Source organism: Metarhizium acridum, assembly GCF_019434415.1.
Source record: "Metarhizium acridum strain ARSEF 324 chromosome Unknown scaffold_31, whole genome shotgun sequence".
NCBI lineage: Eukaryota > Fungi > Ascomycota > Sordariomycetes > Hypocreales > Clavicipitaceae > Metarhizium > Metarhizium acridum.
Window position 1 is genome coordinate 2,249,018 of NW_027094018.1, and position 11,935 is coordinate 2,260,952.

Here is an 11,935-nt window from a genome sequence, read left to right on the forward strand (position 1 = left end):
TCATTGCCTGCTTCTTGCTTCTACCCGTCTGTTTGGTCCATGATGACTACTAGTGTTGAGCTCCAGGGCTACAGAGGAGGGGCCTCCTCTCAACCTCTCTGCTCGGCCGCCGGATCTCTCGGCCGCCACACCATGCCAGGTTCCATGCTCTCGTTTTATTTTTCTCGTCGCTGGTTTTTCATCTGGTCTCGGTGGAGCGTGGAGCAGCGAGTCCCTGGTGCTATTGTACATGTAGTACCTGGATGGAGTTGGAGCATGGGGGAATGGAACATCCCTATGGAGCAGTATATGTACATACATTGAACTCGCCTGGAGAGCCACGAGGTACCAGCGAACCTCATCAATGTTGCAAAACACTGGCTACAAGCACTTTGGCCCTTCGGCCCCTGACCACGCAAGCGCCATATCCGAATTCCAGGCACGGGCTGTCGAGGAGAGGATGCGACGAATGAAAAACTAGGCCGAAGATGGTTGCAGAGGCCATGGCCGGGCCCAGCAGGGTTGAAAGCTGAAAATTTGCCAAGGTCACGACATACAATACATACTGCTCGTTGCTGGTCGTAGTCTGTATTTATTACAGTGCACATCGTATTCCTCCGTACACTTTGTTACTAACAGTTCAGTCTTTTCTGATTCGGCCAAGGGGATAATTGCTGGACCAGTTGCCAAAACAAGTGTCCGGCAAAGCGACCATGACCATCAACCGGGAGGGGCGTGTCGCATGGACATTTCATCGTCATCTCGTGAGCGCTTCTCACGGGAAAGCCCACGCCCCCAGCCCACGCCCCAGTCTTGTCTGTACGGAGTACGTACATATGCATGTATTAACGCCGCTCCAGCCACGCCCGCCCCGGGGGTCCTTGATTGAGGCACTTCAAGCCTTTGCGATACCCCTGTCGGAGCTAGCTTGATGATGATGATGAGAGCAATAGAGAGGCCAAGCTGGGGACGAGGACCAGGGGACTTGCGAGTGGCTCTCTATTCTGCTCGGGATCGAGAGGCAAGGGAAAGGAAGAGAAAACATAGGCGAGCGAGATATGAGGAGTTGGTGCTTGGTGCTCCGTAACAGAGCAGTGCCAACACCACCATCTTTCAGGCTGGCAGGTTTTACCTGACCGTCTTTTCTGTCTTTTTCTCTTTTATACTCCGTGTTTCTTTCTTCTGGAGCAAGAATCACCACGTTCCTGGCTGGCCAACACCTTTCCCGGCTTGATTGCTGGACCAGGACAGCCCTTGCAAAACCTTGGTTTGCGATCCCTTGCTCGACCTTCGGACTTTTGCCGGCCAGTCGCCTGTCTGGGTGACACAGTACGCCTGGGCTCTAGCCTCGCCACCACACCTTACAAGCACCCGCCTGACGGAAGCGCATCTTGGTCGCGCCGCACACCGTTGTCTGGTTGTGCAACAGATCCCCTGTACGTCAACGTGGGTAGTACGGGCCACGGAGTCTTGTCGCTTGGTGCCTGTTGTTGCTTGTTCTGGCGTCTGGAAGTCTTAGACGCTAGTTTGTGGTAAAGCAGCCAATCCCAGGTTTGATCGATCCTACCAGACGGCGCACAGCGTCATCCAGTGTCTGGCGTCCAGCGCCCATTGCGCTGTGTGCTGTGTGCTGGGTGCTGGGTCCTGCGCGTCGAGTACCAAAGCATCGAGCCAGCAGCGCCAGCGCAAAAGCAACGTCGAGTCGCACGCTGGTTTGCGCATCTGGTGGCCTGTGTCTCCTGCCGGTGTTGGTGATAGTGTTGGTGGTGGTGGTGGTGGTGGTGGTGCTCCCCTTGGACTTGGGACGGGTGCTACGACGTACAATACTCATTGTGCACGCAATAAATCCATGATTGTATTGTACATACACCAGCTACAGAGAGAGACCAAGCCAGACAGACCAGACTGCAGACTGCAGGACCAGTCTGCAGATTGCAGACCGCAGACCAACAGACCGCAGACCGCAGGACGCAACCCGCACACATCTCCGCGCCCCACTTCCGTCTAACTCGAACCTCGACTCGAGCTGCGCGCTTCCTTTTCTTGGATAGCTCCAACTTGTGTCTTCGGCATCCAACCGTCCCTGCCCAACTGCTGGTCCAAGTTGCCAAGTTGCCTTGCCTTGCCTTGCCTTGCCGCGTCTCGGCCTCAGCCCAGGGTCGGTGGTATCTGGTATCTCGCCTCCGTCAACGAGCCCTTTGCTTGTTGCTTCTGTCTCGCCATCGCCGTTGGTCGCCATCCAGAAAGCGGCTTACTCGTCCGGACCGGGAGCGACTCATCCACCCATCTATGTCATCATACCTGTGAATCTCACACCTCGCCAGACCAGAAACGTAGTGAGGCAGGAGGCCAGCCGGCACATACACACGCTGAAGCACACACATCAGACACATCAGACACTTCAGACACTTCATACTACGCTCACACGCTCGCACACACCACACGTATACACTGGTCCAACGCGCACTCTTCGTACACACACCCCATGTCGACCATTGCTCCTTGGCTTCCGATGTCGAAGACCCATTTGTAACCGATAGCCTACACATCAGCTTTGGGAGCCTCATCGGTTTCTCAAGTCCCTCGGTGCGCCTTGGGTTGCGTCTTGGTGCTTCTTGGTGCCTCTTGGAGCTTCTCAGCTTCTCCCCGGGGCTGGTGCCGGAGCTGGGTGCCCATTCTGTTATTTCGCCCTCAGCCCATGGAAGCTGGGCCTCTCCGGCCCCTTGCCTCACCATCTGCTTCGTTCCTGACATGTCTTTGTCCCGTGGCTGGACCTAGAACGCACAAGCATGGATCCGGGACCAGACGGCAAACGTCCTCGCTTTGGGTCGTGGTCTGCTTCTCCAACTGGAACCCCCCTTCCTCAACCTCACATCTCAACAACACCACGGTCTCATCATACTCAAGCTCCCCACCCGCCGCCGCCTCCCCCTCCCCCTCCAGTCTCTCACTCGCATCATCATCCTGGACCAGGCACATATCAACAACAATATCCGCCCCGAGCAGCCGAACTTGGATCCGGCCCTCCAGCTCCAGTGCCTATACATGGTCATGCGCAGTCTCCTCTTCCTGATCACGACCGGCGACAACACGATCAGGAAACCCTTGCCCCCATGCAAGACCACTTTCGCCAGCCGGGTCATCCTCCCCAACAACAGCCTCATCACCCAAGCCAACCGCCGTCACCCGCTCATCCTGCATATCGTCAATATCCTCCCAGAGACTCGGCCATAAAACGAGAGTCCGGCGAAGATCCGAGGCGCTCAAACTCCGCTGGAGGACATGCGCCAGACTCTATACCCCATACGCCACATCCCAGCTCAGTCTCGCATCCTCCTCCGCCGCACCAAACCGCATCAGCATATCCACCAGAGGGCCAACAGCGTCATATGGGCTATGAAAATGGACCTTCGGTGCCTCCCACCCCAGGAGTGTATCGCCCTGCCAGCTACCCGCCGCCAACGCCGGCTCACCAGCCTTCTTACGAGTCCCATGCAAGCTATCCTCCAGCAACAGAGCCGTTCTATGGCGTATACACATCCTCTGCCGCTTCAAAGAAGAAGAACACGAGAGCATCGCAGGTAATGTGATCCCTGCTACGCTTTCGTTAGACGTGAGATTGTGAATGTACATGCTAACCTTGGGCAACGAGGTAGGCTTGTGATCAGTGCCGACAGCTCAAGGCTAAATGCGACGAGACAAAGCCCTGCAAAACATGCCGCGATAAAGGAACAGAGTGCCGGTACCGCGACCCGGTACCTAAAGCGTATGTGTTGCACGTGTCGATGTGTCCAATGGACAATCATGGCACTAACCCGGAAATCACAGGACTGATAAAGCTCAAGCTGATATTCTCGAGGGCATTACCATGGTCCAGCACAGCATTGCCAGTTTGATGGAGCAAGTTGGACGTATGGACAGCCGGATGACCAAGCTGGAAGCTTCTGTCGGCGGCCATCCAAATGGTAGTTTGGTGAAGATGGACCCAGTTGCGGAAGAAGAGCAGCTCAAAGCGCTGCGAAGAAGCCCTTTTGGCGACGAATCTGAGACGGCGCATCAGTTCTACAATAGCGGCGGCACTCGTGATTTCTTGGATGCTGGTGTCGAGCGTGCGCCCCTGGAAATGATGGCCGAAGATGAATTGGAGGCAGAGCCAGGACCGCCAGTGCCTCCCGGAGAGCCTGCGATCCCCATCAACCATACTACGCCTGCTGGGTTGCTTCTGGACTGGCCGTGTATCAGTGACATTGTCAGGCCACACTTGGAAGCCGAGGGTATTCGACACATCACGGAATATCCTATCAGCCAAGAGCAAAATCGCGGTGTGCTCATTGTATACGGTCGTGGCGAAGACGCGCATCCTTCGCGGCATTTGAGGGAAATCACAGACCACGGCCAACTTGACATGGGAGACGAGTCCTCTGACACAGCATCTCCGTCCCCTGCTGCTGATTGGGGACACCTCGGTGGACTGAGCCCTGCTGACCAAGTGGTAGAGTATAAGGGGGGTGTATTGGCGAGTGACGGGAACCCCGACTTCTCCGAAGATAAAGTTTGGGCCTATGTGAAGAGCTTCAAAGATCATATTTTAAACATGCATCCAATCATTCAACCCAAAGTACTCCGCGAATGGGTGCACCATTTTTTGGATACCTTGCCACCAAGATCAACATATTCAAAATTTCACAAGCCTTCCAAAGGCGCCTCCTTCGCGGTAGGTAGCATAACCCCAAATATGGTGACGGAGATTGCAGGATCGAAACGCAAAAGGTCACCCGCACCCGACGGACCCGAAGTTCCTTCAACGCCGACCACGGGGAAAGCTGGCAGACCCGAGAGATCAATACATAATGCGCTTGTCCTCACCATCCTCGCCTTGGGCAAAATTTGTATGCACAGAGACCGAGTTTACGACGCCGTCCATCAGGTTGATCCTTTGCCTCATGGGAGTCCGTCCGCTAGGAATGGAATTCCACCGTCTCCTAGCCAGTGCTCACCCCCGAGCATCTCATCCCACTCCCTCTCATCGGGAGGTCTGGCGGTGTCCCCGAAGGAGGCAGAGCGAGGATTACAGAGCAGGCGGTCATCGATTCATGGTGGGAGTACAGGAACCTCAAGAGGCGGCCTTGGATTGAAGAAGAACTACGAGGCTATTCCGGGCTTGGAGTACTTTGCGTTTGCCACCGACATACTTGGGAATCATACAGGCGCCTATAAAAACATGAAGAACGTCTACGCCTTGATTTTTGCTGGAATATATCACGGGCAACTTGCCCGTCCTTTGGAAAGCTTTGCGTTTATTCATCAAGCTAGCCATAAGTTGCAGGTCATCATGAGACCGTAAGTTCTGTTGCAGGAACCAATGTAGGGAAAAAATTTGGCAGTATTGAGCTAATTATGGTTTGCAGGAGCCTGGATAAGCTGCGTCGAATCAAGAACACAGATTTGTCAATGATACAAGAGCCGAGGTATAACCAACTGGCTTTGACCTTTTGGACTTGCTTGCAACTGGAAAGCGATCTCATCGCAGAGCTGCAACTTCCTCCTTCAGGATTGCTCTCCTATGAAGAAAATATGCCGCATCCAAATATGAGCCTGTTGAGTGGATTTGATCAGAGGGTTCTCGACAGTTACTTGGCGCAGTTGTATCTTCGAACGCACCTGAACAGCATTCACCGCATGTTTTACGCCCCAGACAACAAGAATGTCAAGGAAGCAGAATCAAAGGAGCTAGACCCCAAGTTCAACAATGTTGGGCTAGTCGCCGATGCTGTGTCAAACATGCAGTGGGTTGCACGGAGTTTTGCCTTCAAGGAAGATGATCCCCCGGCAGACGACCTTCTCGCAGCCCGACTGCGGGCCAAATATTGGGGCGCTCAAGTCATCACATACCGGCCCTTTATTCGACAAATCCTGCAGTGGTCAGAGAAGATGCAAAAGCATCCATCAAGTCCGAACCCGCAGGCCGTATCCGAATTCCGACAAGGCGTCGCGGCGCCGGTTATCGACCCATCAGCCAAGTCTCGGAACGATATTCAACCAATGGTGATCGAATATGCGAAGAGAGGCATCAAAGCGTTGATTGAGAGCACGCGGGCATTCCACGGTTTAGGATCGGAGCGACCAATCATTACCAATGTCTTTGGAACCGCGCATGCGTAAGTTAATATTGTCCCGGAAGCAGAGACGGCTGCTAACAAGTTGTCTTTTAGCCAATGGGGAAATCTCTTGGTTTTGTCGGCATGTTTTAGAGACGAGGTGCTCTCCTCAGAGATTGATGCAAGTCTTCTCATGACGCTTTTTTCCAAAACCATATTATTCTTAAAACAGTCAAGCACGGCGACGAGCTCCCTAAAAACAGACATGCATATACTGGAAGGCATTCAGCGAGATTTGTTTCCCCAGGGCGTCGATGCGAAGATGACGAGAAGCTTCTCAAGCAGTACCAATTTACAGACACCAAAACTTCCCATGGCAGCCCCACCGCCCATGTCGAACCCCAATTAACATGTCGAGACATGTTGTTCTCGGTGTTGGTGCAAAAGCGAATTGACTTGCAAGTCTTTGACTCTGTTGGTTATAATTGATTCGGCAAGACGACCCAACCGGCCAGTTCTGTTGATTCGACCCTTGTCCTTCCATGATTGGTGAGACATGGGACGGTATAGGATGTTTTCCCCTAAATCTGGCGTGCTACTCGGCAAGGATACCTGGCTCAAAAGGTTATAATCTGGCGGCGTACTACAGAATGGATGGGTTCTACAAAAGTCGAAGTGCAAACTCAACGATTCAGAACACGACATATAACACACATACGATACGATGGGCATGTTTCAGCAACTGGTGGGCATGCTAATGCTATCGAGCGCTGGTACGAACTAGGGAGACCTGTTTGGTTTTGTTCTTCTTAAGCTCTATAAAACTTGCATCAAGGCCTTTTTCTTTTCCTTTTTTTTTTCTTTGGGCAACACATGGGCGTGCATTTTTGGCGAATACTCGGTCGGCTCACACTTTTATTTCAATCCTTGTTGTCATTTTTTTTATATTTTTTTATTCAAGTCTGTTGGCTATTTTATTGTTTGTTTGCAATCTTACTGCTATTTCCTTGTACGGTAGGAATAGCTTGTGTATACCCCAGGCTGGACGTGGAGGAGATACCAAGACGGGGCCTGTTTCCGAGATGAAGCAGGGCAGGTGGACAGGCGCATGGAGGAGGATCATTACATTTTGGAAAGATTGGAGGGAGATGTGGGCGAGTGACGATTAGGGAACCAGGTCGAGATGGAGACACTACTAGGAAGGATACTTAGTTTGGACGTGTGCGAGTTGCAGGCGACAAGCAATGAAGACAAGTTTCGACCATGTATGGAGTAGTATAGTCTGTGCTACGGTTGGACCGTGGTGACACACCAATCTCCCGGACACGTAAGAGTTTTTTTTTCTTTTAATGAATGTGTTGGCAAGCTAGGCCGGGTCAGCCAGCCACGCATCGTGCGTCTCGACGCTGCCAGATCCTGACTGGGGCTGTTTGCGAAGAGCCGTTCAGGTCAATCTAGAACACTCAAGACGAAACCAAGAGGGCGGCCGAGACAAGGTGTCAAAAGGTGTGTCAACAACATGCCACACGGGGCAAGGCGTTGGAGATGGATCGATCATGGACCTGTGTTGCCGTGAAGCACTCACTCACTCAACCAATCTCTCCACCCTGTACGGAGCACGGCGGTACAGAGTACTCTGTGCTCCAATTTATCACGATGCAGGTCGACGGTGTAGGAGGTCGCTAATACGGTGGCAAGGGGGGTTGTCTTGTCTTGTTCTGGTCTTTTGATTTTACACCAAAAAAGGCACAAGCAAGCCAAAACACAGCACGGCATAGGGCAGGGCAGGGCAGGGCAGGGCAGGGCCATGCAGCTGGCACCCTTGTATTCCAGCCCCATGCCAGGTACCAAAAGAGAGTTTTGGTTGTCACGCGAGCAAGCTGGGCGGTTGAACCATGCGAACGGCACTCTGTATGTAGCTCCCGTAGGCGATTGGACCACAAGTTTGAGACATGGCAAGGCGGCAGCCTTTCTGTTCTTATTTTTATTTTTACTTTTTTTCTTCTCAAGACAACGTCGGTTTGCTTATCCGTCTATGGGAGGTCCCGGGGACCCGGTTTGCGGGCGGCTTGGACAGAGCGGGCGTTGGGACAACCGGGGGGGGGGGGGGGGGGGGGGGGGGGGGGGGGGGGGTGCTCGATGAGGGCTTGGCTTGGCTCGGCCGGGGCTTGATCGGGCAGGCTTGACGTGGGCTCGGCGGAAGAGGCGCGGGTGGCTTTCTTGCCGTGGATACAAACTCGACCTGGGCCGGCCTGAGATGAGGTTTGACTCGGAGCATTTTTGTGTGCGAAACCTGACGTGTCGGGTGGATCTCTGGGGATTTACTTGGCGTCCGATGCGGGATGGCGTGATTTTTTTCTTGTTTTGAAAACATGACGGCGATGAGATTGCAGGCAACCGGTGAGAGTTGTGACGAAGGGGAGCTGAGATGACTCGTCACTCGAGTCAAGTTGAGAGTGACGGCGGTGTGCCGCGAGCGCGGGTTGGAAGTTTGCACCGGTTCATGTGGTTGCCTGCATGTCGTTGCGATTACGGGCGAGAGATGCCGGGACGTGTTTTGCTGGACACTGGCCACGCGTTGCAGAGACGCTGGTGAAGTCGTCGTGTGGTGTTTATCTGGTGGCGCGGGCGAATATGTATCCAACTTGGACCGTCTCTTCAGAGTGATTATATCTGGCAACCCTTTGTTGCTACAGTCTGTCGAGGGAACCACCAGACTGCCGAGTTGTGTATTTACATGCCACGTTCATCATGAGGCCTTGGCGCAAGCATGTCCATGGACTGCTTCTAGGTCTGGTATTGCTTATTGAGTACGGAGTTGCAGTGTGTGTGCTCCGTCAGAGAAATGCCGTCTTCAAAGTTGCTAGTCATGTTTCTTCCGTGTGTCAATCTCAAGCTGGTCGGCATCTGCTTACCAACTGACTGCTACCCGAGCCAGAGGCAAAGTCATTCGGATACATTGATCCCTCGTCCAGGTCTTGTTACGAGTTTCAATTTCTAGGCGTTTTCGAGGCGATGCTGACTCTTTATTGATAGCTGCGCACAAGGCTGTCCATCGGAGAGTTACAGCCCCGGACCAGCTCCTGGGTTGAGAGTGAGAGCGGGTTCTGCAGAATGTCAACGGTGCTATACTTGCCGATAGCAGCAGCGCCAGCTCGTATGTAGACACGCGCCACGTGGCCGGCATCAATCCGCTGGCATCTGGCAGGCTCAATGAGGCTGCACAGCGACAAGGAAGGCAAAGGGCATGCAAATCTAGTCGGGGGGACGCCATTCAGACTCCCAGCTGACTTGATCAACCCCCGGGCAACGGCAGCTTCACAAATTCCCAAGCTAAAGTGTCCTTGGTCATCTCGACAATCAGACCGTAACAGTGCAAGCGTCAACAGGCTGCGCCAGGCAACGCAATGTAATGCTGGAACGCGCAAGAGACTGAACATGGTTCGCAACAAGGTCCCCCTCCCAACAAGTCATTTGCACCAGACGGCGAGAATCGCCCCGGGGATGCGCATATTGTAGCTGATTGCGTAGCCCACAACCGAACAAGCCAAGCCAGACGTTCATATTCCAGGCGGGTGGTTGGCGGTGCCTACATGTTCGGCAAGTGTAGATTATCCAATTCCATGTAAAACGCTATGGGCTGCCGGTACCCCGAGACCGGTGTTTGCGAGATGGAAGAGCTTGACAACCATGCAACCAAGTTGAAAAGGCGGCCTTGCTGATGTCATGGCAGCGACGCGGTGCCAGGAGCGTCGAATGCTGCAACGCTGCGCCTTTTCTAGCTCACTGGTGTCCTGGTCTAGCTGCATGTGCCGAGTCTGCCTTTGGGTGTCGGGCCGCAGACATTTCCATGTATCAATGTTGGACGGCTTGGACAGGACGGCGAATTCGTTCCCGACGAGGGCTACCAGTGAAGATGTTGACTAGACTTTGACGTAGGGATGGAAGAAGCCGCCTCGGAAAGCATGTTTATCAACGTGGGATTTAATCAACAGAGAGAGTCAAGTGCAGTAGAAAGGAAAAAGTATATCGACAAAGGCAGCATGGCCTCATCTACCTAGATAAGCAGAAACTCCCAACGCCTCTGCAATGCAAAAGCAAAAACTTTTCGTCTTCTTTTTCTTCTTTTCCCCAATCCCGAAATGTTACATGGCTCCCATCATCAAGCTCTCCAGCATACCCCCCGTCTGGCAAGCAACCTGCGCCCTCTGAACCTCACTCTTGACCCGTCTATGAAGCGTTCTGAAGCCCTCATGCAGCTCCGCCGACCCGCCGACATACTCGGCATACATATCAATCAGATGCAGTCCCACCTCGACGCAGACACTGACATACCGGGGATCGCAAATATGCCCGCACACCCACTTCAGCACCGGTTCAACCCTCTGCTCGTCCCTGTTCTCGAGCGCGTCTCGCACGGCACTGCGGTGGCGCAACGCCAAGAGCAGAGTCAGCACGTTGAGAGACGTGTGGTCCGGCGTCTTGGGGTCGAGCACTTGGTCCAACGCACGAGCGTACCGCGCATGTCGCAGATCCCTCTGCCAGGGACGCTCCCTTTTCCGGGTCCCCCGCGGCTCGTTGGCAATGACCACGTCGGCGCCCTCTCCCACCATGTCCAGCCTGTTGGCGGCTTCGATTCTCCGCTTGCGCTTCGACTTTTTCGCATCATGGGAGGCGATGGCGCCCGCGACGAGGGCGGACATTTCCTTGTCCCGCTCGCGTTCGCGGCTCGCCTCCGCGCCAGTGAGACGCGTCTTGATGCTCAACACGCCAGACTGCATGCCCACCGCCAAGTGGCGGTCGCTGGCGTCGCTCCCATCCCCGGACGGAATGACCTGTAGAGACAGGATGGGCGACTGGTACTTGACGCTGTTGACGACGTTCCACCCCGTCGTCTCAAAGACTTTGACGTGGCCCTCCAGACCACCCGTCACCAGCCGCCGACCGTTGGACGCGAGACTCAATGAAGTCACCGTCTTTTGATGATTGGTAATCATGTGAAGTGGTCTGGCAGCAACCAGGTCCAAGACACTGACTGAATTTCCCGCCGCGGCAAGAACAGTCGTCCCCGACGGCAGGGACAGCACGTCTTCGACGGGAGCCGCGTGCTTGAACGTCATGACGGCCGAGTTGCTCCCCGTTCTGGGATCCCACAGCTTCACCGTCGAGTCATAACTTCCCGACACGACCATGCTGGACATGGTCCCGGGCATAAAGTTTGCGCACCGCACGTAGTCGCTGTGCCCGACAAACGTCGTCGCCGCCTCATTGCTGGGCAGATCCCAAAGCCGCACCGTCCTGTCGTCGCTGGCGCTGAGAAGCGTCGTCAATTCCGTGGGCGAGAACTTCGTCGTCCAGACGGGCTGCTTGTGTTCGGTCCACGTCTTGAGGATCGCTCGTGAGTTGACGTCAAAGACTTGCATTTTGCCCGTGTCATCACCAGCCACAAGGACCTTGCCATCCTTGCGAATATCCCCGCTTCTGGCGACATCGCCAAATCGTGTAATGGTCTTGAGGAGTTTGCGTGTGCGGTTGGAATAGATTTGGACGCGGGTGCCGGTCGTGACTACGAAGGAGTCGCTGTTGTAGGAGATGTTGGTGACGGGGTAGCTCGTGGGCGAGGGGATGAGCAGTTGGTTTTTAAACGTTTTCCAGTACCGCCGCTCGGCCGTTACTGGAGAGGGCCCAGATGGCAGCTTGAGCTGTGGGAGAGGTCCCACCTGAGCTGCTGCCATATTCGTTGTCTTGCGATTATCGCGATGTGTGAAAATTGTCTGTGAGATCGCTTGCCATGTCAGCGTGTTTGGTAGCCATGATTTTTTTTTTTTCTGCCGCTTCCAGATTCAATGCGGTCAGAC

The 11,935-nt window shown here is 54.2% G+C and overlaps 4 protein-coding genes across 5 annotated transcripts; 1 reads left to right on the forward strand and 3 right to left on the reverse strand.

Moving 5' to 3' along the window:
* J3458_005559 (uncharacterized protein) lies at positions 1-300 on the reverse strand (the record flags this gene model as incomplete). Its single annotated transcript, XM_066118870.1, has 1 exon — positions 1-300. The coding sequence occupies one exon, from the start codon at positions 298-300 to the stop codon at positions 1-3; it is 300 nt and encodes a 99-aa protein (XP_065976392.1).
* Positions 301-1,732: 1,432 nt separating this feature from the next.
* J3458_005560 (uncharacterized protein) lies at positions 1,733-7,755 on the forward strand. Of its 2 annotated transcripts, XM_066118871.1 has the most exons (5): positions 1,733-3,560; positions 3,636-3,745; positions 3,808-5,319; positions 5,388-6,137; positions 6,192-7,755. In XM_066118871.1, the coding sequence occupies exons 1-5, from the start codon at positions 2,769-2,771 to the stop codon at positions 6,484-6,486; spliced, it is 3,459 nt and encodes a 1,152-aa protein (XP_065976393.1). In that variant the 5' UTR covers positions 1,733-2,768; the 3' UTR covers positions 6,487-7,755. The 2 variants fall into 2 exon arrangements, with proteins under 2 accessions (XP_065976393.1, XP_065976394.1); XM_066118872.1 differs by having other exon boundaries at positions 1,977-5,319; positions 5,388-7,347.
* Positions 7,756-9,103: 1,348 nt separating this feature from the next.
* J3458_005561 (uncharacterized protein) lies at positions 9,104-9,517 on the reverse strand (the record flags this gene model as incomplete). Its single annotated transcript, XM_066118873.1, has 1 exon — positions 9,104-9,517. One exon carries the CDS (start codon positions 9,515-9,517, stop codon positions 9,104-9,106), a length of 414 nt encoding a protein of 137 aa, XP_065976395.1.
* Positions 9,518-10,222: 705 nt separating this feature from the next.
* Positions 10,223-11,812, reverse strand: utp15_1 (U3 small nucleolar RNA-associated protein; the record flags this gene model as incomplete). Its single annotated transcript, XM_007812048.2, has 1 exon — positions 10,223-11,812. The coding sequence occupies one exon, from the start codon at positions 11,810-11,812 to the stop codon at positions 10,223-10,225; it is 1,590 nt and encodes a 529-aa protein (XP_007810239.1).
* Between the last annotated feature and the right edge of the window lie 123 nt (positions 11,813-11,935).

Excerpts from the sequence above, each read along its gene's own strand:
- J3458_005560 (XM_066118871.1), top strand. The coding sequence starts at position 2,769 with ATGGATCCGGGACCAGACGGCAAACGTCCTCGCTTTGGGTCGTGGTCT. Across the intron at positions 3,561-3,635 it reads AGAACACGAGAGCATCGCAG|GCTTGTGATCAGTGCCGACA; the intron begins GTAATGTGATCC and ends GCAACGAGGTAG. Across the intron at positions 5,320-5,387 it reads TTGCAGGTCATCATGAGACC|GAGCCTGGATAAGCTGCGTC; the intron begins GTAAGTTCTGTT and ends TATGGTTTGCAG.